The sequence below is a fragment of the Fundulus heteroclitus genome, chromosome 3, assembly GCF_011125445.2.
Source record: "Fundulus heteroclitus isolate FHET01 chromosome 3, MU-UCD_Fhet_4.1, whole genome shotgun sequence".
Taxonomy (NCBI): domain Eukaryota; kingdom Metazoa; phylum Chordata; class Actinopteri; order Cyprinodontiformes; family Fundulidae; genus Fundulus; species Fundulus heteroclitus.
Genome location: NC_046363.1, coordinates 14039568 through 14066638, shown reverse-complemented (window position 1 = coordinate 14066638; position 27071 = coordinate 14039568). Strand labels below are relative to the sequence as shown.

Below are 27071 nucleotides of genomic sequence, written 5' to 3'. Positions count from 1 at the left end.
GCGGGATGCAGTTCCACCATACCCTCACTTTTAAAAGGGGGATAATGTTCTGGCAAAGACTTATGTGAAAGAAAAATAAAGTAACCTAACTTCCACCTATATCACACTATGTCTTCTCCACTCTGTTCACTCTAGGTGTCTTCTGCAGTGTTTTGCAAAGTTACTAATATCTATTCAACTCTTTCACATTTGGTTGTGTTAAAACCATTAACGTCAATGTATTTATTGGGATTTTATGTCATAGACATATACATAACTGAGCACATAATGGTGATGTGAAAATGATACAAGGTTTTCATTAGTTTTTTAGCAAAAAATAAATTAAATTATACGTGCGACATGTGACAGTTGCAAAATTACCATGATCGTCTATCTGAACTGAGCGGACTGGTAAATTCATTAGCAGCCAAGAAGGTAACTTTAGGGCAGCTGCAGAGATCAAGAGCTAAGGTGGGAGAATGTGTCAACACATCCATTAGCCCTCCACAAATCAGACATTTGTGGAACAGTTGCATGAAGAAAGTGTCATGGTCCTGGTCTGTCTGCCTGCATAGTTCCACACTGCTTCTGCAAAACAGCTATTAACAATCATCTGATGAAACTGTGAGCTGCCTGTGAGCAGCGTAATCAAGCTCATCTCCTTCACCTGTTCATCTGCCTTTATATACTGGACTACCGCAGACAGACATTGCCAGACTGAAAGCTTCAGACAGTGCAGTGTTGTAGTCAAGTCACTATGCCTCGAGTCCGAGTCCAGGTTCGAGTCACCAGTGTTCAAGTCCGAGTCAAGTCCAAGTCATTAAAAAAAAAATCCGAGTCGAGTCCGAGTCGAGTCCACTACTCATCCGAGTCAAGTCCGAGTCGAGTCACTATTGACGTGTGATGTATGACATGAAGCAGTAACATTCCATTGCACTAATAACTCTTTCGCTGTAGTTACCCTGGTTTTACTCGGTAAAACTACTGCTTTTTCCAAGTCTAAGACGTCTCCTAACCATGGTTTTTAAACATTGTTGTTATGGAACGCGCAACAGCGACTCGAGGTACGCTGATAGGCCGCATATGAAGGATGTTAAAGCCGCAAGCGACGTTGATCGGCCCTCGCAGCCAAGCGCACTCCGGCCTATTGGCCACCGCCGCGGCTCCGGCCGGCCGGCGGGGTTCGCGCAACGCCGCGGTGCCGGCCGGCGGGCGGGGTTCGCACACCGCCGCGGCTCCGGGCGGCCAGCGGAGCCGCCCGCCCGCCGGCCGCCCGGTGCCGCCCGCCCGCCGGCCGCCCGGAGCCGCCCGCCCGCCGGCCGCCCGGAGCCGCCCGCCCGCCGGCCGCCCGGAGCCGCCCGCCCGCCGGCCGCCCGGAGCCGCGGCGGGGTTCGCGCACCACCGGCCGCCCGCCACCGCAGATGCTGTTACGCATTTTCCTCGCCCGTCCACCGGGCGATTCCCACAAACGCGTTCGGCAGCGTTCCCCCATGACTCACAACAAATCTGGTGTGGATCGGTCGATGCAGCGAGGAGATACAGCCGTTGGATAATGATAATGCATTTGGCCACCGGACTGGACTAAATTGTTCGGCGGGCCGGAAAATTTATACCGATTCCTGGACGGTGACTACAAACAGAAAAAAAAACGTCTGATGACGCCAAGAACGCCGAGCCGAAGAAAAACATCGACTTACCTTTCTATCAACTCGGCCCGTCTTTCCGAGACCTCGACACTCAATCCATCGTTTGAGCTGAACGTTGGTATGTTGTTCCACAGTTCTACCAGTAAAATGGGCACCTAGACATCCTCTTGTGAAAGTTTAACAGCTGTAAAGTCGGTCATATCGTTGTATATGTTGCATGTGTAATGGCTGGTTGCTACGAGCGCTCTCACACTGTTTGCCCTTCCTTAGCGGCAAGGGGCGTTGCTCATGAGATGGTGACGTCACGTGCGCGGTACGACATTTAGATATTAAAATCATACACCAAATAATATTCTAATGACATATTAAAATTATAGCCTAATGATATAAAAAAAGTCGAGTCTTTTTCTCAATCTCCGAGTCAGAATGATCTGAATGTAGGAGTCCGAGTCCAAGTTCGAGTCATCAGTGCTCAAGTCCAAGTCAAGTCACGAGTCTCTAAATTTAGCTAATGACTCGGACTCGAGTTCGAGTCTCGGACTCGAGTACTACAACACTGAGACAGTGGTTTTTCGCGCCTGTGACCATGTCTTGAAACTACCACATCCCGCAAATGTATTTGTTTTGCGAAGCCCTTGTTGGGCATTTACCTGAGTTTCTGATTTCTGGACTTAGATGTGGAGTGTTTCCATAAACACGAGCCTTGCCAAACCACTAATTTCGTCTGCCCTTCTCTGTCCAGATGTCCTGGGTATGACTCATACCTGTCCCTTTGACTTCCTGCTCATTTCTACTGTAATGAGTAAGGCCTAGTCCACATGTAGCAGGATATATGGGAAAAAACGAGAAATTCTATGCAGCTATGCCTTTCAGCAACACATAAAATGCCATTATACATCCCTTAAAACAAATTATCCTAAAAACTCTGGCCAGAGTGGAGATTTATAAGCGGTCTGGCTTTGAGCCTGCATGTGTACATGAAAATTAATGTCCGGCGCATCACAGTGTGCGACGAATACTGCTGCGCTATGTGCGACCAATGTTTATACACTTGGCCATATGGTGGAGTTGAAAATTTCGTCATGATTTTTACGTTGCTTCAGACATTTTTTGTTTGTATTTATTTTTTCAAGCCTAACTGCTGTAATACACTGAGGGGCAGAGGATAAAGAGCACTCGTAGATCAGCTGCATATATGAATGCCGTTCAGCGATGCCGCCGCTGGTTTGACAAGACTGATTGTTTATGGGGAATGTCACCTCCATCCCGGGTAAAAAGAACATTTTTAAAAACATTGCCTTCATTCTACTTCAGAAGTATGCACTTTGTGTAAAATACATAAATGCATGTTTGTGGTTGTACCTTGACAAAATGTGGATATATTTAAGGGTCATACTAATGCAATATATGTGTTCTCATTGAATTTGTATTAAAAAAAATTAATACTACGTACAAATGGTGGAGTATGTAGGAACAAAAAGAAAGTTTGTAAGATGGTTGCCAGTTCCTCTATCGTGCAGAGTTTTTGATTAATAATGTCTGTGTGAAAATATAAATTATTAACTTTACCAATAGCACCATATGATATGTGACTCAGTTAGAACTCCACCAGTCTAACGTAAATAAATGCAACACATAGTAAGGCCGAAAATCATTAAAGAAATGAATATCTTCTATTGAACTTTATTTCATTACAATATTAAGTAGCCTTCAGGTAACCTTCTGCATCCATACACGTTAACTTTCCCTGGCTTTATCAAAACTTCCAAATACCCAAACAGCACATCAACACCTAGAAGTTTATCAGACCAGAGAGAGCAGGGTGAGATGAAGCTTACTTTTGCCATCTGTGCCTGGACTCCACTGGCTTTGAGTGAGGCCACCGCCTTCTGGGCTGCCGCAGGGCTGTCAAAATCCACAAAGCCATAGCCTGTAAACAGAAAACCAAATAAGAGAGGTAAGAACGAAGATAAAATGGAACAAAATAAAGGAAACAGAAGTAGGGTTATGACAAGAGGACAAAAAAATAAGACAAAACAAAAAGCTCAGGCAGTTTTCTGAAATATGTTTGCTGGTAATTACTATCTAATCAGGAATCAGAGCCTATTTTGTTTTCAGGACAAAATAAAACTATTTAATGTGTCAAAATCAAGTCAGAAAGTTTCAACTTGCCCGATTAAAGGTTTAATCCAGCACACTAAACAGACTTCTATTGATGATTAGGGATTCAAGTTTCAGGAAGTTTCTGCTTTTTGTACAACCATGTCCATGTTTTGCAACAGGATCACATTATGTAATTTTCTAGCATTAATCTCAGATCACATTCCACGTGATGTCACTGTCCCTGCACGTCACACATTTTCAGTTTCAAAGTGCATTGTTTTGTTTCTGTGAGTGTCCGTGCATCTGGTCGAACGCTGGGGCTCTGGGGATCTGGGATGGGCCCTGTAGGAAGATCTGGAGGACAAAAGGTCTGAACACACACATAAATCTCTACTTTCAGAAATAGTGCATGTCCTGTTTTACTAGGTCACATGGGTGAAAGCTGTGAAGCGATGTCAGGAGGCAAACAGGCTGTTCTCAGTCTTTCTGAAATGTTACTGACAGATTGCATGCACTTGTGTGTTGAAAATGTGAACATAAGAGATTATGAGAGACTTATGGCCCATGCATGAATGCATAAGAAAACACTCAGAATGAACAACAGTTCTGAGTGGGCAGAGTGTGAATACAATTAAGTAATCCTTATGTTTAAAGTCTCACTTGTTACAATATTCAATATAAACGTGCTCAGAATGAGCTTTGAGATGATTTCTCTCTTGGACATTATCACATACACGTTCCACTCGTAACATCTGTTCCTGTCTTTCTTTCTACTTTTTCACCAAATTTGGAGCCACGCTCTGTTTTGCTGATAAGCAGCAGATTTTCTTTCCTTTTTTAATTGTTCAAAGGCAGCAAGCTGCTTTCACAGCAAGATCTGCCCCGCACATGCAAATATTTATCCACCGGCTAATGAGAACCCCATAATTTAGCCAAAACAGGGTTACACAACCCTATACACAAGCTCTTCCTCTGGTAGATAAACATACAAAACACACGTGCAATTTACTATGTCCTATAAAGATCTGGACGAGCACAGATAACTACATGTACAGGAAAACCAAAGAGTTAAAATATAATCTATGTGTACCGGAATTCTACTGCTACCTATATAAGTAATTAATTTTAATGTGATGTCAAGTAAGAACCATACATTTACACAGAAAGTATTTTTTGTTGTGGATTATAGATTCTGATAAAAAAAATATCTCTACAATTCTGCTAATTAATATCAGCAGTTTTAGATTCAGAAAAGTCAATTATATCTGAAAATTATATGTCAATTATTTGTGTTAGATTGCCCTAGAGCCATTTTTGGAAAAACTGAATACATTTGTAATTCCATATTCAAGTATCGTTACACAAAATGTCAAATACTTATATAGTCCCATAACTTACATCTTGAAAATACGGTCAACGTAGTTTTGATTTTACATGGCGTCTTGATATGTTGCAATTTTTTTCCTCGGTATTCACCACTAATACCTCAACATATGAAGTAAATGCAGTATACTGCTTTCAAATAAGTTAGAATGTATTTTGTTGTATTACCTCAGTTAAATCATTAAGAATTGTTAGTGGGGTAGTAATTGTGGCAATTAGATGTAAAATGAAATGGGAGTATTAACAGTAGAAGCAGCAACACAACAACAACAGATATAAACATTTTGAAATGCAATATATGAAAGTCCACAAAATATTCTTGAAATTCAATTATTACAGGTTGTTTCATCGACCTTGAATCTCAGTTGGCCTGAGCAAAGGCAATGTCTAATAAGTCAGAGTATGTCTGGTCTCATTTAATTTTGTAGATTATTTAGTTTCATTCATCGTAAAATGTGAATCTCTCTGGCATTTAAAGTCAGTAGGGAAGATATGAATAGCTTCACAACTGTTGTGTTTGTATTTTAATATGGTAACCACAATGGTTGAACCATTCTTTATCATTAGTCAGCGCTGAAGGTAGCAGTAGACTGAGAACACAGCAGTGATTACGGCACATGGAGTTTACAGCTATGAAACGAGAGGCTGCAGATTTAATCTGCAATGTAACCAGGAACCACTTCTGGGAGCAGGTCTGTTTACAGTGATGTACCAATATCAAATGCCTTCTCTGTATTACAGTTCCAGAAAATTGAATCCATGTCTCAGGCGTCTGGTACATGCTCTCTAAATAAAATATTGGGTCGCTGTAGATGTTGGCATGTAATCTAGTTTCACCCTGCACATTTTAAGTTATTCTAAAGACATCTGAGGCTCGCAGTGCTTTATACAGCACTCGCACAGTTGAGTGTCGGGTCAGACACACAAAAAAAAAATTTACACATAAACCCTGATGCTATTTATAATTCTACGTGGGAATGAAGAATTCCTAAATATTCGTCTTGCTGACATGTTTGGAGGTGGAAAAATACCTTGAAGAGAACTGTTGTATTTAAGTCCATTCATCACTCTCTTAGGAAAAGGTGTTTGCAACTTGCTTTATTGAGTTCATGGGTCAAGTATCAGAAACAGAACAGAAACCTGGGAGCTGCAGGAGATTTATCATCATGTTTAAGACCTTTTTATTTGGATGGACACTCATGGAAATCTGAGAGCAGATACTCATCTTTTCTGATGTTGGAAAGTTTAGTAAATCTGGACTCAACAATGCCATAAAAAGGATATGCATCCTTCCATATATCTTCTGTTTTTGCTATAACCTGAGTAAGCACACAATGGTGTTAAAATGATGCAAGGATTTATTTAAAGGGTAAAACAAATCTATCCAAACCAACACGATCCAAAACGGAAAAGTAATTTACTTCTAAACCTGTTAACTGGTTATGCCACCCTCGGTGACAGAAACTGGCATCACACTTTTACTTATACTCATTGTCTTCTGCTTATAAGTGACAGGACCATGGGGAAGGAGACTCATCAGGGACGAACAGACTTCTTTCTCCCCAGACACCCCCTCCAGCTCCTCTGGGGGGAAGCCTAAGAGGCTCCCAGGCCAGCCGGGAGACAATAGGTCCTTTTCCATTACATGTGAAAACCCTTTTCAAAAGCTTGGGGCTTTCAAAAGCCCAGCGTGTGTTTCTATAGAAATTTACACGGGGAATTTCAGATTCCTGGACCTTCAGTTTCGCTGGAAATAGGTCCTGGTCTGAGGACAGGACTTTTCAAAAAGCCTGGGGCTTTGTTTAATGGGCGGTGTTGTGTGCAGCAAGGCAAAACAGTCAAGTTAAGTCAAGTTTATTTGTGTAGCACATTTCAGCATCAAAGCAAGTTCAAAGTGCTTTACATTTTGAAAACATAAAAACATAATAAACATTGAAAACACGGCTTGGAGAAGTAATCAGCAATAAGGAGATGAGATTACAAATCTATCGATTTTGTACTCATAATTGTTCACAAAAAGCTGTTTTAAGGTGTTTTTAGATTAGAATGTACATCTTCACACTTAATCTGTGCAGTCAGTTGACAAAGGTTATGAGCCGATTACGAATCTGTTTTCTGAGTTGTCAGGAACGGCAGACCTCCACTGACAGGCTGGTCTCTCCAGGGAGGAGTGTTAGGGAAACCCACTGAGCTATATAATACACTGGAGTGCTGATTTTTCCAAAAAATTTAAGTATGTGTAACTGTATATATATATGTATAGATATATGTAAATATATGTTTTTGTATATTGTTAATTATATATATATATATATATATATATATATAAAATGCAAAATATTTCAGCACATGGATTTCTCAGTACTTGATAGTTTTAGAACATAACATAAAAGTATACGGCATTTGACATTTTAAAAGTTTTAAGCCCCCCCTGAACATGAGAAAATCCTCGTTATTCGATGCTGTAGCGCACATATACCCTAGTTACTGGGGGAAAATAGGGAGTACCAATATGGCGGCTGGTGGCTTCAAAGCGACTCGTTCTAACAGCGGGCTATTGGCACTCCAGTGTATAATATAGCTCAGTGAGGAAACCCCGTTGCTGTACCATTAAGTTGCTCAGACAGTCTGGGATTTCCTGCAGACTGCATGCGTTTGTCGTGGCTGAAAGGTGAATGTAAAGTGTTTACTACAATTGTGGGGAATATCTGCAAGTACCAGATATCTAATGTGAAAATCTTCGGCGGATGTTTTTGGCAGTTTAAAAGGTAGAGAGCACAATCTTTTGTTGGCTTCGAGTTCCGGGGGGGATCACCTTATCTATTGGATGTCCCATATGCCAATCACCGTGACGCGCTTATGCAACGCCAATTTATGTGCACACTCCTTGTTAGTTTCCACTTGCTGGCTGCGCATGCGCACTTCTAGTGTGTATATATCCAGCTAGCTTCGGTGTTAGCTGTTCATTGTAGCTCTGCTGCTCTTCCTGTATATTTTGAAAATGGCTGAGAGTCGCAAGGCACAAATCATGTTACAAGTTTTATGAGAAGAAGAAGAAGGCCTCAGAAGGAAGAAATAAGACCAGAGTGTGTTTGGGAGATTCTTTCATGCAATTACGCTGAGGAGCGGAAGAGAGCATGCTTGTAGTTATTACAGTTAGTTAATTATAAACTTTTGCGCTACAGTTCTGTAAGACTGATATTTTAATGGAGTACTAATGATCAAATGGAGCCCCTTCATTTTCCTTGTACACAGAACACACGCATTTCTCAAAGACTGACTTGTCATGTAAACCTTAGTTGGTGGGCTGTGAACTCTTTTAGGTTTTACAAACCATGAACCAGGACTGATAGAAATAAAAAGAAAAGATAATGGATGCTCCAGCTTTCCATATGCAGATGGGAACACTGTTTAATTGCCTAAATCAGATCCACATATTTAGCAAGGCTTTCGGTCATTTTACACACTGAAAGCTATTAAGTTTTGACTTGCACGTCAGACGTGCATTGTCACATCACTGTGACAATGCAGGCCCTCTGCTTTCCTGCTGTGGCAGGAGTGGAGAAAGCAGAGGGAGAGGCGAATCAGTGCAAAAGCCAACCAATAAAAATAATTTCACTGCATTCAAAACTCTATGGTCTTGCGCTTCTCGTCTTCCTCGTCACGGCTGAGTCAAAAACATCCTCATAAAGCCCTACATTCTAACTCCTTGAGGCAAACTTTAGAGCAAATTAAACATACTCAAATCCCCTCACCTGTCATTGGCAATAAAGATAGTATTAATAATAAATATTCTGTCTATGAGTGATGCTGAAAAACTAGTCCATGCATTTGTTACTTCAAGGCTGGACAACTGCAATTCTTTACTATCAGGACGTCCACAAAATGCAGTTCAAAGCCTTCAGTTCTGATTAAAATTAAAAAGCGAGATCGTATTTTTCCTATTATAGGCTTCTAGAGGACATCAAAACCTATTCCTCACTCTGCTGAGTTCTCCTGTTGTTCTCCAATTTTGCATTATTCGTTATTATTTCAACGTTTAACTTTATGTTATGTCTTTTTTTTCTGGTCTGGCATTCTGTTTAGCTTTGACACCATCCAGGGTGGCAGATCATCTGCCATTACCATACAACATAGAAATGATTCTTGGATCAATGTGTGCTTCTGAGCTTTTGTGTCTCTGCTTTGTCTTCTCTAACCTCCAGTCGGTCAAGACAGATGGCCGTTCATATTGAGCCTGGTTCTGCTAGCGGTTTTCATTCCTGTTAAAGGGGATTTCTCCTTGGCACCATCACTACATGCATGCTCAGTATGAAGGATTGCTGTGAAGCCATGGACAACACAGACGACTGTCTACTGTGGCTCTACGCTTTTTCATGAGGAGTGAATGCTGCTTGTCAAGACCCAATACAATCTGCTGGCTTTCCTTAGATAGGAAACTTTTTGACCAATCTGTATGATTTGATTGAATTTGACTTTGTCAAGTGCCTTGAGATGACGTGTTGTGAATTGGCGCTATAGAAATAAAATTTAATTGAATTAATAATCATAGTTTTAAGGCCATGCTAAAGTTTTCAATCAGTTTTAAGTCTAGATGACAATTTTTTAGGATATCTTGGAAGATAGCAAAATACATATTTCCAAGCATGTTATCCAGACCGTAAAGCACCAAAATGACTTCCAGACAATGATATTACTACCATCAGGTTTCACTGTAGGTATAATGTTCTTTTTCAGAAATACCGTCTTAGTTTTACACTAAATCTAAATGGACACACACATTCCATGAAAACAAAACATAATTTTAGCCTTCTCCGCCCACATGTCAATATGTTATGTTTTGAGGTCATTCATCCAGCTTCGTTTTTTCAGATAGGTTCTATTGAAGTGATTCCTTGTATTTACACATCTGGAAGAAATCTGTGATTGGTGAATCACAATCAAAAAAGGTGTTAAGTCCCAGTTACGTTTGTGATTTAACATTGGAGATAATATTTTGAACCCATAATGTCAGGTTAGTTTAAGTAGCTTTTACTGTTGACATTGAAACCATATTTTGAAAACTATATTATTATGTATTTACTCTGGTTGTCGATTTCTTTCAGGATCAGAATCATGCAAGTGTGGTTAAAAATAAAAAAAACAGAAAAAATGTAAAATGTATTCCACATATTAACATGTGCCTCTCTAACACTCATCTCAGGTAAATGTAAATTACATGGATCTCACACAGAAACACTCATGCAATCTCATGAGCGTCCGGAGTCCCCGGCCTGGGCCATTAGATCAGGCTAACCAAGTAGAGAAGGAGACGGAGGGGGGGCAAGCAGAGAGCAAGATGAAGACAGGAGACATGGAGAGGGAGGCAGCTTGTCTTTGGGAAATGGAAATCCTTTACAATCTAAAGTGGTTTCCTCTCCCTCCCTTCCTCCATCCTGTTCTCAGTGCCCGCTCGCTCCATCAAAGCTCCCACGCTGCTAACCAGAAATCTGTCATTGCAAACTTGCTGCAAAGCATAAGGAAATGCGGGAAACTTCACGTTATTGTAGAGAAAACGTCTGTTTGCCTTATTTAAACAATTTTAATTGTTTGTTTACTTTTACTCTTTTGCCAGCACAAGTACGCACTCAATAATGCTTCAATGACAAGTCTACTTTTTCATAAACAATAGAATGGATAAACGTAACTAGGATCATTAAAGGTTCTCAAATGACAGAATCAGCGTGCGAATGGACCATCTGAGCCAGATGGCTTAATTTCGTTACCTCTCAGGATCTACAAAACAAAGCACACCCTCTATTTCCTCTCTCAATAACCTTCCTGAAAAGATGAGTCTGTCTGCTAAATCATCAGTTTCAAAGGGTTCCTTCCTTTTCTGTCAGCCTCAGGTTATTTTTACACCCTCCCGCCGCCACTCTCTACATCCGGCCATCCATCCCTCTCTTTCCAAGAGAACTCTCTGAGCCAATTTGTACACTCTTAGTCACGCTAAGCAATTATCTTGTCCCCACTGAATGCCTTCGCAATCAAACCAACACTTATCCGGTTGTACAGCACTCTAATGGCCAACTGATAATGAAACTCCTTCATTGTGAGTTAACAACTCGCTAAGAGATGTATGAAGTCCACACCGTGAGCAGTGAAATCGCTTATGAGAGTTACCGTCTGCGACATTTTCCAATGTTGCTTCTGGTGCAGTTATTATAATTTATCTAAGTGGGGCAAAAATTGCATAATTAAAATAAATGCAGAGGTTTTAGAGATTTAGAGGTTTTATGTGTGGTCATTTCTAAACACCCACCTAGAATACAGTCAGGTTACAGTGCCAAAATGAGTTCTGGCCCTGAGATAAAGACATCTTTAACAAAAATTACTCAAACAAACGAAAATCAACTTCATATATTGGTAAAATTCTGATTCGTTCAAGAGGTTTAATAGCACAATCAAGAAAGAAAGCCATGTTACTTATGCTTCAGGACAAGAAGAAACCAAGAGCATGTTTTGCCTCAGTTTTAAATAGTATTATTTTTTTTCTAATTTAGTGTTTCACTTGCTGAATTGAATTATTGGAAGTACATAATTTTTTCAATGATAATCTAATTCATTGAATGGGACTGCACATGTCCTTGTTGTTCTACCTTTTGATTGCTTTCAATGTCTGGCATTAAAGAGATCATGTCATAATTTGTGGTGGTTGTTGTTGTTGGACCCAAACACAGAGAGGCAGCAAGAAGTCATTTGTAGATTTAAAGAAACCCAAAACTCAAAAACACTGGAGGATGCATGAGCCAAAGCAAAAAACAAAGTGGCGATCATGCAAAGTGACATGACACAAACAGTAGAAACCAGCGGCAAGTGGAAAATGAGAGCAGCTTAAATACTGGGAGGATGAGAGCCGGAACAAATGTAGGGATTGATTGACTAATTGATGGCAGGTGTGGAGAAGGATCTGGATGGAAAAACTGAGGAGAGAGAGTGAGTGGCAACAGGGGGCGAGAGAGAGCAACATGGGAACAAGGAAGAGAATAAATGTAACTGAGGATAACTAGACACAGGGAATAAACTATAGACTGTGCAGCAGGGATCTATAACAAGGCTGATCTATTAAATACAAGAAACACAGAATGACCAGGGAAAACATTAACGTAAGGAAAATAACTAGGATAGCTACGAAATGACTGATATATCAAACAAGGAATAAAACCTAATCTAAAGATACTGAAATAGTAGGACAAAAAAGAAAAACTGTGCAGACCGTGACAGATCATGAATATAAAGAATATAGGGCACTTGTTTATAGCAGGGCCAAAACAGACCCAAACAACCATGCCCACTAAGATTGATCTTTAATGAACGTGTATGTTTTGGAAAACAAACAGCCACACAGGGAATTCTTGGTAAAATGCCATTATATAAAAAAAAAACACTTTTCTTATTGACTGACCAGAAAATACTCTCAGACGTTCTGAAAAATGTAGCTTTTGCTATGCTCTCTTTTTCTGCAACAGTCTAAATTTGAATGACATTTTAAAAAAAAATGAACCCAATAGCTGTATGGTACAAGTGGCACCCTATGCAGAATCAAGATGACAGGTTTAATTGAAGTGTATGAATTTAATGTGATGAATAAACTGTGAACGCTTCTTATATATTATGTCGTAAAAGGTAGATTATAAAAAAGACATTGTCACCAAAGAAACCAGCTAATTTGAGTGAAACACTAAGAGCTTTAGCAGAACATACCTGCCAAACTGTTAGGCTGTGACAATATAACAAAGATGAAGGGTGTAGTTTGTCACAAACTTGCTAAAAGGTGGGTATAGATACGATGTAAACAAACCTTTTTTTTACTTTGAATTCTGAGGTTTTTCAAATGAAATAAAGCATATACTTTGGTTATGGCTTACTGTATTTACAATGCAAAGGTGCAAAAGCACCATCTCTGGCCTAAAGATAGGCACTAAGGTATTGACAAAGCATGCCAGTTGCAATGGAGCCTTGTATGTCAACAAGAATAGCTCTAATTTATCCTGCAGCTGACTGCCATTGACAGCAAATCAAAATGTTGTTGTTTCATGGGACTTTCTGCCTGAACATTTGTTAGAAACCCTCAAAAGTTTTCTTTTTCTTTTTTTTTTACTAAAAGTATCTTATTCCAACATAAACCTTTCCAAATCCACAGTGCTTGAAAAAAAAAAAAAAACATGATATGTGGCTTTTGATATACGATTTTAAAGAACTGTATCCAATTCATTATGTTTTTCTATTCAATGAAATGAGAATAATTGACTTTAATCTTTGATTTTTGGGTCCACTCAGAACCGTTTCTGAATACTTTTTTATGTTGTGACAGAAACAAAGATAAAGCTGACTCATGAGAGGAAACGCTTTAAGACAGTTGACAGTCTTCCCAGGAATTGATGTCTAGTTTCCCATGAGGTCACGCCATGAAATGTTTTGAAACAAATTACCAAAACTTGGTGCTGGTTTCACTACTTACTGAGGCTTTTACAGTGAAGTGGAAAAACAGTAAGGGAGCAAATAAGTTAAAGGGGGTATAGCTTTTAGAGAGCATATTAAACAACATATTTGTCCACAGTATAAATGGAAGAAGACTTGTTGTTGGCTTGTTTTAAAAGGATGCCAGTAAAAATCCTCGTCTCTCTCAGAAGAAATTGGCAGAGGAATTTTGTTTGCAAACTTGCATTGGAACAAACCACAAGAGGTTTTGGAATAACGTCTTTTGGACAGATGAGAACAAAACGGAGAACTTGGGCCGTGATTTGCTTCACCGCATTTTCCAAACAACACTGAAAGCATTTAAACGAGCTGTCAAGAACAATGGTGCAAAGGTTTTTGATTTGGATTTGTTTCACAATCACATGATTGAGGATCTTGCAGCCACAAAGCTGAATAAGAACTCCACTGTGTACCTAACTAATCGTAAGTTAAATCTGAGACCTTCTGTCGGAAAGCTAAAGTTTGGCTGGAGCTGGATCAAGAGACAGGACAATTATAAGCCCTTCCCAATCATTTAAGAGTGATAAACTCAGACGGATAGTATTATTGTTTCGCCTTGATGCGGTTTTAAGAAGTTGGTGAATCGTTTACTATGATTTTAGTTTTGTCCTTTTTTAACAATTGATAACACAGCTTGGATTCCAAAGCTGGCAGTGGGATAAATGTTATCTTGCCCTGATGTGATTAGAAAAACAACCTCATCCTACAGATATAATTGAGAATAAAATTAGTTTGGGTGTTGTTAGCTTTTTTTTTCAGAATTTGATGCAATATGATCATAAATTAATACTTCCAAGGAAGCCATAGTTGGAAAGCAAGAATGGCGGAGTCAAAATTATGAAATATATATGTGAAGCAGATTTTAAGACCTCACTTAGTAAAATGAACTAAGAATATATGTATTAAAAGTAATAATCATCTAAGGGTTTATGGGTCTTTCAGCCCTGTCTTTGGCTATACTGTAATGGTCTCATGAAAGGTTTCTCAATGTCCATTGTAAGCTCAAAACCATAATCACACAAACACTTTAAATTAAGAAGGAAAATGCTGTGTTTTCATCAACAGTCTTTATGCAAATTTTGAAGTATCGCATTAGAAAAGGTTGATGGAAACGACAAAATTTGAAATAACTTCCTCACTTTTGCAGAAATGTTTGTACAGTTGCTAGAGGGGTTAATGCACAAAACGGGAGACGGAAACATATTTGCTGAATAAGTTCTGACGTAGTGAACATTTATCTCACATGACTGATCAGCTGTTTCCACTCTGGGCGTCTTCATGGATATTCCGGTAACGCGCATAGAATTGTGTTACTTTGACATCGGTGACATCGGCAATACTAGTTGACATGACAGAACATTTACAGCTTGCCCGAAAGCAACAAATTCCTGAAACCCTGACTCGTTTTTTTCTCAGCTGTGCGGTCCATGCTAGGTTACAACCTTTACTTCCTGTTAATTACAGCCATGCATAACATCAGCTTCTGATAAAATTACGCCGGTTAATTCGCTCCAAACCTCTCGGTGGAAACATGGCAAATTCGCTTTTTTTTTTTCTTCTGCTTTGCAACATTGGATGGAAACATAGCTTATGAGACAGTTTTCTTTTTAAAAGGCTAAGGAGAAAATTAACTGGACTATTGCTTTGGGTCCTTAAGTGCTCTTTTCAGATAAAAGTACATGTTGTAACTAATTTGGAAAACAGCCGTTTAAAGTCTGGAGGAAGAGTGAGGAGGAACAGAATCCAAAATAAGTTCAGCTGTCCACCAGGAGATTTCAGACTGCTTTATGCTTCTCTTTGTTGACAAGTGTCATAGAGATGCTGAGTTCAGTTCCCAGCATGTTCTGGCACCTGATCATACAGCTAAAGGTGTGAATACCTGCTTTAATCACCATGGTATCCCTGGCTGATGGAGAAGCAAAATAGGTATCACCAAGGGGGAGATGAGAAACACCAGACCCAAGAGTCCAGACAAGCAGAAGGCTGTTATTAAAGTAACCTGGGTTTCCTCCGTACCTCAGCCACGCCACAGGCTGATCTCTCTGCTCTGATGCAGCGACTCACATGACCAACCAAGTATAATGTGCATATACTTTACAGTACGTTGACATACTTTTCAGTAATCCAGCATTTCTGTATATACACCTACAATCATCCTTATTAACAGTAATAAACATTCAAAATGGATCACTTTGTATGCAATGAAATTATATCAAATGTGTTTCAGTTTTTAAGCTGAATTACATAAATTAAATAACTTTTCAATGTGCTTATTTTCTGAAGAAGGAGCTGTATGTTTGCAAAGCCGTGAGAACTGGCAACGTACCATCCTTAAGGAGTGTGTAAAATGTTCAGTGGGATATAATTAAAATAAACTACCTAAATTAATTATGAAGGGACGGGGGAGGGGTAAGGATAACCCTAGGAAATGGGAATCACCCAAACTCTCAGAATTTCGATTTTTAGAAATGCCATTAGAGCCAATTACACTGGGATTTCCTCAGATCCTGCTGCTGAAAAGCGTCACTCAGATTACAGGGCATTTGTGATGTTGTCCTTAACCACATTGATATACCTCTGAGAGCAGTCCTGGCAGATAAGCCGTAATCATGCTGAAAAACATGCTCATGTGTGCCTCTTCAAAAGCAGATGACAACAATCACTCTGATTAGTGCTTTGTTCAGACCACTTTAACAATCAGGCAGACAGTTCTCAAAAGACACTTGTGTGAACCTCACTGACTATTGAAAACATATTGCGGCTATTGTATGTTCTTCATTTGATTTGGCCTGCGACAACAATGCCCACATCTTCTTTTCAAAGGCTGATTAACTCTGAGCATCATAAGGCAGCGGACCTGAAATCACTCACATTGGCTTTAATCAAGTAATATGCTCCTTTGGTGCATTGTTTGGATTAGTGGATGACATGGACTTTATGGCAGTCAGCACTGGTGTGTAAATGGATTAAAATCCCAACGTTCCCTCAAATAGAACTTGAATGCAAACACAGAGACTATTTTTTTTTCTAGTAAAAACTTTCAGGCCTTGATTGATCAAGGATGCAGAAAGTGCAAACGGAAGGGATTATTGAAAAAAAAAATACTTTCCCAGCAAAACACATTGATTAGTCTGCCTTTAAGCTGCCAAAGAACCTGCTTTTTTATTGATTTTTTCACAGACTCAAATCCAGTATCAGCATTCATTTTTTTTTTTTTTTTGGTCTGCTCAAGGCTACAAATAATAACCACTCCGAAGTCAGTCAACTGATGCTCACTCACCTTTGCACTGATTAGTGTTTTTGTCCAAGATGGCCTTTGTTGACACAATCTTCCCATATCTATAAGAAAAAGGACAAAAAGTTAAACATTTTGATCAAATATTTAAGACTACATTTGATTCTCCAACACCCTGTTTGCCAGTTTGATGTAACCTGATCAGTGCGCTGACATTAGATACCCAATGAATATAGCTTGTTTTGTGTTGGGTTTTTTTATCTGAATATAAACAAGCTTTGTAAGCTTCTGATAAATTGCTTTATGTGAGTTAAATGGAAGTGTGCTTCTGGATGCATTTTAAGGCAACCCCCCAAACATAGGGCTCTTATACGACAATCCAGAAAAATCATAAGAATTCAAGTAAGATAGTAGGATAAAAAAAACTTTGCACCTCCTGAAATGTGATCAGTCGTTGGGTTCAGTTTCTGAAGGTTCCACGTTCATATGTTTAATCAATGTGAGAGTATAAACACCATTAAAACCCATCCATCCATCCATCCATCCATCCATCCATCCATCCATCCATCCATCCATCCATCCATCCATCCATCCATCCATCCATCCATCCATCCATTCATCCATCCATCGCCCATCTGAAGCGGTCAGTGGTCAAGAGGCAGGGTACACCCTGGACATCCCAGTACCATGGAAATGTGTGAGTATTTAGCTTTGGTCAGATGTTTTGGGTATCCTTACGTTGCCTTTTTGCTTGAGTCTATTGAAATCTCAGTAGATTTCTCCTGATAGAACTGGTGTAACTGAGTCAAATTTGTAGGTTGTCTTGCTTGCGAGCACGTTTTCTTAACTCTCCCCACATATTTTCCAAACAACTCACATTAGGGCTTTGCAATAGCCACTCCAACATTGACGTTGGTGTCCATAGAGCCACTTATGGTTATTGTGCATTTGGAAGACCCATTTGGACATTTGTGTACAAAGTTTAGCTTCCTGGGTGTTGTCTTGAGATGTTGCTTCCGTTGTTCTTTTCTCATGAACTCATGAAAGTCCCTCCGGCAGCAAAATATGTCCTCAACTCTCAGTCCTACATTGGATACTCTTGATCATACAATCCGACTGTTTCGAGAACTGCAAAGGGGTGGCTGGCCATTTTTATTGATTTTCTAAATGATCCCACAAAAGTTTGACCACCCCTTGGGCTGCACAGTGGCGATGTTGCCATGCAGCAAGAAGGTCCTGGGTTCAAGTCCTACCCTACTCCCTATCTGGGTCTTTCTGCATGGAGTTTGCATGTTCACCCTGTGCATGCGTGGCTTCTCTCCAGGTACTCCGGCTTCCTCCCACAGTCCAAAAAAACATGACTGTTAGGTTAATTGGTCTCTCTAAATTCTCCTTAGGTGTGCGAGAATGGTTGTTTGTCTCTGTGTTGCCCTGCGATACCCCGCCTCTCGCCTGTTGACAGCTGGAGATACACAAGGGTTGAAAATAGATGGATGGATCCCACTGGCCAGAGTTATGGATTACTACATCTCTTACAATTTCTATGTTGATGAAATAGCGTTTTGTATTTTCACATTACCACTTAACTATAGTCCAAAACCTCCATTAGTGGCTCACAATTTCCTCCAGCTTAATGCAGGAAAGTAAAAGGTTTAGCAAATAGAAATCCACTTAGTAATGCTTGCTTACCTAAAACAGAAATTGTTTCCGCCAAACCAATGTCAAAAAACAAGAACAAGCATCATGTGTCTTTTTTAACCTTGTATATTTCTATCTGTTCTTTCAGATTGAAATCATATAGACCTCAAAACATTGACAGCACCGGTTCATATCAGAATAATCGAACATTTGCTAACTGATCACCCCGAAGGTCCATAAGATGAATGAGCAACCTCTTTACTTCTGTCAGTTCTCTGAGCCAGTTTTGTATATCAGTTCAACCATCCTGTCTTTATTTGACCACTCCAACACTAGTTAATTTTCCCTCCATCCCAATAATTCTTGGGCTCTTTCTGCTTTGGTCCTGAAGAAGCTGACCAGCCTATCTGCTGTCCCGGAAAGGTAAGAGAAACCAAAAGAGCCAAAAACTTGAGCAGGTAAGAAGAAAGAGGATAACAAATAAATTAAGAGGGAGTTGGAAACATAGTAGGACAGAATACTTGGATCGCTGAGATCAGCTGGGATCACTTTCTTGCTTTGTGGATGAGACATTCTTAATTAATATGTTCACAAAACTGCACAATAACTGGCTAGTTGGCTGTCAAACAGCCTAACAGACTGACAAGCTGCTGACTGTCTGATGGCTCCAGATGAGGGAGGGCAGTATATGCTTCTATTTTATCAGAAAAAAAAAAGTGGTGGGGATAGAAACGATTCAATAAAGACAATGCAGGAGGCTCCAAGCGGAGCAGCTGAGGAAAAACAAGACAGGGGAGGGAGAGACTGTGATAAATGAGAAATAGGGAAGGAGAGAGAGAGTAGTCAGTCAAATGATAAAATGAGACACTAAAGGCGAGGAGGAAGTGCAGTAGTCAGGGAGAGATGGAAAGATAGCAAGAGGTGTTTAATAAAGAAGAGATCATTTAGTTGTCACCACCAAGAGATTCTCTGTCAGCCCACGGCTTCTGTCAGTGAGGAGAATTTAGACTAGCTCGCCTGACAGCCTCACATCAAACCCTACTGGGACAGGAGACTTTCCAGATAAAGAAAGAATAAAAGCTCTAAAAAGCTTTAATCAGACACAACATGACAGATGAGCAGCTTAAAATCTCAAAATTGGCAGACAAAAAAGAAATCTCTGCTCTTTTGCAAGTCAAATTTCTGACGCTGGAACAATGCTCAGTTTTTGGCATTAGGGAATATTTTGGTCTGTTTACAGACCCACTGATTTTGATGGGTTGAAATTTCTAGTTAAATTTGACAATTGTTGGCTAAAAGGGGGGAAAAAAAGTATTGTTGGTTGCAAACATGAACTGCAGTTTGGGGATTAGTAGCCCAAACAACCGCACACAAGACGTGAACACAAATCAGAAACTCTCCGTGCCATTAGCAAGACAGCACGTCTTACCACAGAGGCTTGTAGGAATAACAATAGAAACCATACACAGTGCCTCGCAAAAGTGTTAATGCCACTTGAATAATTTTACATTTTGACATGCTACACAAACAATCTTTAGTGTATTTCTATAGAGGTTTTATGCGATGACAAACACAAAGTAGGGGATAATTATGAAGTATAATGAAAATGCTGTAAAGTAGATTTTTTTATATATAAATAATAAATAATTGAACTTTATTGATCTCACAATGGAGAAATTCACTTCTGCATCTTAACCCATCCCCTTGGGGAGCGGTGGGCTGCCACTGTGCGGCACCTGGGGAGCAATTGGGGGTTAAGGGTCTTGCTCAGGGACCCAGCATGGCAGCTTGTGGGAGTTGAACTCAGAACCTTTGGGACCGAAGCTCTGTGCTCTAACCACTAAGCCACCACTCCACCCCGTTTCTCTGCATTTAACCCATCCCCGTTGGGGAGCAGTGGGCTGCCACTTTGGGGCGCCCGGGGAGCAGTCGGGGGTTTGGGGTCTTGCTCATGGACCCTGAGTGCAGCCAGTTGGGATCGAACCGGGTACTTGCATCCTTCGCAGAGCGCAAGCGCGCTGCTCTAACCACTAGGCCAACACTCCCCCTATATAAATACAAATCTGAAAAGTGTGGCAAGCATCTATGAATTTAGTCCCCAGAGTCCATACTTTTTGATTAAACCACCGCTGCTGTCTTTTGGAATGTGTCTCAACCAGCTTAGCACATCTATAGTTTGAACATTTTCATCATTCTTCTGTCCAACATACAGTAAATCGACCTCAGTCAGACTAGATGAAGCTGCATCCCTTGCATGACTTGTGGCAAACCTTTCAGAGAGACTTTTTACAACTGTCTTGGAACAGTGGCTTACTTTTTGCCAGTCTTACATGTAGACCACATTTATAGAGTGCATGACAAAAGGTTGTCAGATCCAAATATTTTTATACCAGAGCGGTGAATCTCTGCTGCTCCCCCAGAGTTACCATATTTCCTGATTAAAGCTTTCCTTGCCTGGCTAGTAAATTTAGGTGGACTGTCAGGTCTTAGTAGTTTTGCAGTTGGGCCACACGTCTTCCACTGGGGCATGAGAGTAAAGAGGATGAATACAAATACAATTCCTTTGGTCTAATAATTTAATAGTTAAATATTATTTTTGGTTCAAAAGTAGTACTTAAAAGTATTTTCTCCCTTTCATCTTTCTAATTATGCTATAAATTGAGTTACTCCATGGGGAAAAATTTCCTTAAAAATACACTGAAACTTGTGATTCTATTATGACAAAATTAGGAAAAAGTAATTTCCTAATTATTAATTGCTAATTAAATATAATTAAAATTAATTATATTTTTATTTAATCAATTATTGATTTATTTATGCATAAAAATATAAATATTTTTATTTATAAATAAATTAAATATAATTAAAAATTGCTGTGACAGCAAAGACACTGAAAAAGTAAGTACTTTTTCATGGCACTGTATGCCTGAGGAGTTTAAATTTTAACCGTCCCATGATATCTCAGTACTTTAGCAGTTTGCTCAAACTGATAAAAAAAATCCAACTGTTCTTGCAAGTGAGAATAAAAACTGTGACAAAAAAAGATACATTAAAACACATTTACAGTGGACTGATAAAAAAATACTGCATGTGACAAACTACAGTCTTTATGCTTTAGAAGAATAAGGGATAAAAACAGCACAATAGAAGGGGATGACACCACAGCCTTAGGAAAATTACGACGACGGCAAACCATCCAACATGGTGTGTCATTCTGGACTTTATTCAGTGATAAATACCCTTTTAGATCCAGACAGCTACAAAAGTCTTCTGTTTGGAAGGCAAATTGAATAAAGTATTGACAATAGATCCAGTGGTGAGGTAATGTGGCTGAAGAGTGCATGAAATAAGTTCAGAGAAGAGTGCAGAATGTCCTGTTCTCGACCCAACTGGAACTTTTCCCGCCTATTCTGGCAATCGCCTGGAGTGACTTGAAATAACATCAACCTGCATTTCACCTGAAGTCACTTAGGTGAGCTACTCATAAAACCTGCTGGAATACATAAAACATAGCAATAACAGACAACTGGAGACAGATGGTTGGGGTCAGCGTGTCCTCATTCCGTTACTTTAAACGTTCCCCCAAGAAAAATCATTAAATGACGACCTGCAGTGAAATATAAAGAAAAGCGAAGTCCAAAGATTGTCTCGACAGATTTTGGCCAGTCCAGTGTATCCTCTTATCTTCACTCAAAGGCACTTATTTAGCTAGCTTGAAATTCTTTAGCTTAAAAGTCTTCTTTGGCTTCATCAAACATGCCAGAGCCAAAAAAGGATGCCTTGTCATGAGATCGGTCAGGGCTGTGTTGCTTCGAGCCAAGGCTGACGGATACACTTTAGCATGATAGTCCACCAAGACCTCAAATTCTGAAAACTTTTAGAACGAATCCATACAGAACTGAATGCATTCCAGTTAGATGCAACCCCCAGACTGCTAAAATGGCAGTATTTTCTCGACTGCTGCGCTTTAAGGAGGTATGTCAGTACAAAACATAGCGTGCTCATTTGTGGCAGGCTTTGACGAAAAATCTGTGCACACCGTGGCTCTGCGTGCGCGTTTGAGTGAAGCGTTAATGACAGTTCTCAGAGGGTCCTCACAGCTTCAGATCCATGTTTTCATTCCCTGGTGGAACAACGTCAGCAGCCAATGGATTCTCACCGTTTGATGTCCTCTGAAACAGCACTCCCATTCACACGCAGACACACGCAAAGCAGGCACAAACACAGCCATCGGTTCTTCCTTCTCCTCCAGATGTCTTTGTGTACATCAAATATATGTGCAAATCCTGTGTATTTGTGGATAGTGTGCACCCTGCGCATTTAGCTGGGTGTTAGCGCGCATGCATCAGCATCCACACAGCTTGGTCTCTGTGTGTGGTAGCTCCTAATTGAGGATCCGATACAGCTGTCTTGTCTCTTTCGTTTCTCTCATTTTTCTGCCTCTCCGCTAGTTACACTCAAGCAGACAAACACGGAGGGAAGACGGAGAGAGAGAGAGTGCAGCTATTCACAAGTCTTTGAATTCATTCCCGTATGTGGTTTAACATCTTCAGGCGCTTTTAAGCATTGAAACCTTGGATTGATTCCAGGATGAAAAGGCAATTTGCTCAGAAATTTCGAAGACAGCTTCATTTCACTGGGACATTGAGTTTATCTCCGAAAAGTGGTCTTTAAGTTTGACTCATAAGCTGGAAGCATTGCTGGTACGGTGATGTGTAGAGGGGCTGGCAATACACGAGTAGATCACTTTATGGCCATTATAAAGTAAATAACCTTAATTAGGATAATAAAATAAATAATAGTGAACCGTGTACAAGTTTATGAGAAGAAGAGGAAGGCCTCAGTAGAAAGAAATAAGACCAGTGTGGATTTGGGAGATTTTATTCACACAATCCCGCGTGAAGAGTGGAAGAGCAGGTAAGGCGGTCTTTCGAATGCTTACTTATTCAAAAAGGAACTTGGGGAAACTTCCAGGAACATTAATTACATAGCAGTTTATTTTTCTTTGTAGTAAAGCTTGAGTTATGGAGATAGTTGTAAGTAATCCTCAAACCTCATTTATCCTGGGATTGAATTGAACATTATTTAAACAACAAAAAATATATATATTACACTGGAACTGACTCCCTGCTGTTAGACTTTATTGGAGTCACACGTCCATGTTTTCATACAGTAAATGACAAACTGAGTATTAAAAAGAGGCTTTACAGAAGTGTTATCCAAAGAAAGTCCTCAAGGGCTGCCGTCCTGTGCTCTTGAAATCTTTCCCTCATTCAACACACCTGCATCAAATGCATGGTTAATTACCGGGCCTTTGCAGAACTTGGTGACATGCTGAGGACATAATTAGGCCATTTATTTTAGGCTGTGTTGAAGCAGGGACACGTCTAAAACCTGCTGGATCACAGCCCTTAAGAACTGAAGTTCCACAGCCCTCCTCTGCATTATCAGTTGTCAACTCAGGTACCAAATGTCTCCCAGGTGGGTAATAGAGGATCCTGCATAAATACTGACCTTGGGCCTGACAAATACCATTGAACTAAACAATAAGAGCGAGATAATCAAATGAAGTCTAAATTCCTTTTTTTTTATTTTATTGATGAACTAGTGCTTTAATTATGTGCATGTTTGGAACCTGTGAATCAAACACCTTTAGTGTCATTAGCCAGCCTGAGTGTGCAAACATTTTCTTACATTGATTACACACAGTGACACATTAGGGGGTGCTTCGCCACATTAATTGAACATGCAACCAAGCAGTAGAAGGCACGTTTGGAATGCTATTAATTTGAATGCTATTGGTGACGCACAGGTCCTGCCCTTAAAAGGAGCCCTAATGCCCGTATCATAAAACTACCGCTGCTGGTGGGTATTAATTGGCACGCTGTCAGTACAAAAACATCAACAGTTACATTGACCTTTTTGGTACCCCCAAGAAATTGGTTAGCAAAAGACCAAAGCAACAAAGATAGAAAATGTCAAAGTAGTGCAATGAACTGCAGCTGGCTAAATCAATTATTTTAGAGTTTCTACAAACTTTAACTTAAGATTACCTCTATTTGTAAACTCTTAATTTAAAGCCACAAATTGACAATGACTTCATTAATGGTCATACTCTTCATGTTATGTTTTTAGCAGAAACATGGTAACATTAATTTAATGAGGCACCTATTCTGATAGAGTCGATGCCTCCAAACTACAATTTTCTTTGTGAGAGCAGACAGCAAAGCAAACGTGTGGCAACTTTGTTTATTGATTCACTAAAGTGTAAAAAGGTGTTTCTGGGAAAATTTGACTCTTTTGAATATTTGGTTCTCCAGATAAAAAGCCCGGTATGAATTCTGTTCTTGAATGTTTACAGGCTTCCTGAGTTCAAATCAAACTTTTTAAAAAATACTTTAATGACCTATCTGTGGTATGTGTTGATTACAACTGTTTAATTATTGTGGGAGGCTTCAACTTTCACGTTGACAATACTGAGGTGCAAAAGTATGGAGGACCAAGTCTTCCATATCTAAAAATAAATACAGAAATAAATAAATGCTCAATAAATAAATAAGCATACAATTAATTGCCACCAAATTAATAAATGTAGGTAGAAATTAAATTATACAGTGAGACATAAATGTATATATCTCTTTTAATTAGCTTATTCTTTTATTCGCCTTTGTAATAATTACCTTATTTATTTATTGTGCGTTATAATCTTCAACTTTATTTATTAATTACTTATATTTTTTAAGTATTTATTTTTGTGCATGTTATAATATTTTTGTCTGTTTTATTCTTCCTTTGTATTTTTTTACCCTATATATTTCTGTGATGCTATTTATTTCTGCCTGTCCTTTTTACATTTCTGCCTGTCCTTTTTACATTTCTGCCTGTCCTTTTTACATTTCTGCCTGTCCTTTTTACATTTCTGTATGCATTTCTGCCTCATTATGCAAATGAGGAGGGCTGTGTCTTAAGGGCTCAACTTCTTCCCATTGGTTGGTTAGCATTTTACTGCATCGGTCAAATCTACATGGCTTTTCCCCGCACTAAAGCATTGTTAAGTAATGTCAAACTCATCAGTCAGACGTTCAGTGTCCAACCTCTTACGGGAAGCTGCTACATTTGGGATCTGAATGTTTTTCTGAGGTTTCAGATTCGGTTTTTCCAGATCAGTAACTCATCGGCAGATGATTTCTTCTACAAAACAGACACCTCTCTGCAACCACAGCAAGGCAGACACTGAGCTACAACCATAGTTTCCTCAAAACGAGTCTCCCATCGCGCTGGGTGAATTACATTAGACCCTATGCAGAGCTCGCTTGATAAGAAAATACTGTAGTTGATTATAAAAGTCCCGTTGACTCCACGGAGTCAACAGGATCTAGCTCATGGTTGATCCGGTTGAGGGGCTGCCGATTTCGGCCAGCGTCTCTCAGCTGCTCCCTCCTCCCACACGCGTGGTGCATTTAGGGACCGCCAAAAAACCTTTGAATCAAGCACTCTTGAGAAACAAAAATCAATAAATTCCGTATTTTGTGACCACCTATGACAAAACTAATATAAAATCATGCCACTAAATAACATCTGTAAGGCACCCTTGTTTTTATTCCATTTTAAGCTATTTTCAATTTTTAAGATTTATTCAAAGACAATAGTTGGCTGAAGTAGTAGAACAATTTCACAAAGAATTTGAGTGAGTGGGTCACATGACCTGGAAGCTATTGAAGAAAAGTCCACATTTTTGTCTTTAAATTTGAAAATAGCTTAAAAATTAATAAAACAAGTGTGCCTTACAGATTTTTATCTATTGGCATCAATTTATATTACTTTATCTTAGCTGGTCACAAGATAATACATTTATTGATTTTTATTTCTCAAGAGAGCTTGGTTCAAAAGTTTTTTGACGGTCCCTAAATGCACCACCGCGTGTGGGAGGAGGGAGCAGCTGAGAGACGCTGGCCGAAATCGGAGTCCCTCAACCGGATTAACCATGAGCTAGATCCCGCTGACTGCGCGGAGCTGTAATGTCCAAATTCAAACCAACTTCACTGCAGTGCTGGATCATGCTTAAAGACGCAGCATGAACCCCAAGTGTTGCAGCTGAGGGGGAAATGTTGGATCGGCTTGATGAAACTCCGCCTTCTTCACAAATTAGACCAACATGGATAGAATAATGATAATCTGTAGTGCTTTTTATTGCCAACGACAGTATTTTCTTATCAAGCGAGCTCTGCATAGGGTCCAATGTAATTCACCCAGCGCGATGGGAGACTCGTTTTGAGGAAACTATGGTTGTAGCTCAGTGTCTGCCTTGCTGTGGTTGCAGAGAGGTGTCTGTTTTGTAGAAGAAATCATCCGCCGATGAGTTACTGATCTGGAAAAACCGAATCTGAAACCTCAGAAAAACATTCAAATCCCAAATGTACAGCGTTCTAATTCTTCCAGTCTATTAGCAGCTTTCCTTAAGAGGTTGGACACTGAACGTCTGCCTGATGAGTTTGACATTACTTAAGCTTTAGTGCGGGGAAAAGCCATGTAGATTTGACCGATGCAGTAAAATGCTAACCAACCAA

General features: G+C 39.7%; 1 protein-coding gene across 3 annotated transcripts in view; it reads right to left on the bottom strand.

Moving 5' to 3' along the window:
• LOC105927712 (RNA-binding motif, single-stranded-interacting protein 3) overlaps positions 1-27071 on the bottom strand; it is a 173597-nt gene that overhangs the window by 88208 nt on the left and 58318 nt on the right. For all 3 annotated transcript variants that reach the window (XM_036130553.1, XM_036130544.1, XM_036130537.1), the window contains exons 3-4: positions 16912-16970; positions 3464-3555 (exon numbers count right to left, since the gene is read on the bottom strand). In XM_036130553.1, coding sequence (XP_035986446.1) covers positions 3464-3555; positions 16912-16970 — 151 coding nt within the window. The remainder of the gene's footprint in view (positions 1-3463; positions 3556-16911; positions 16971-27071) is intronic.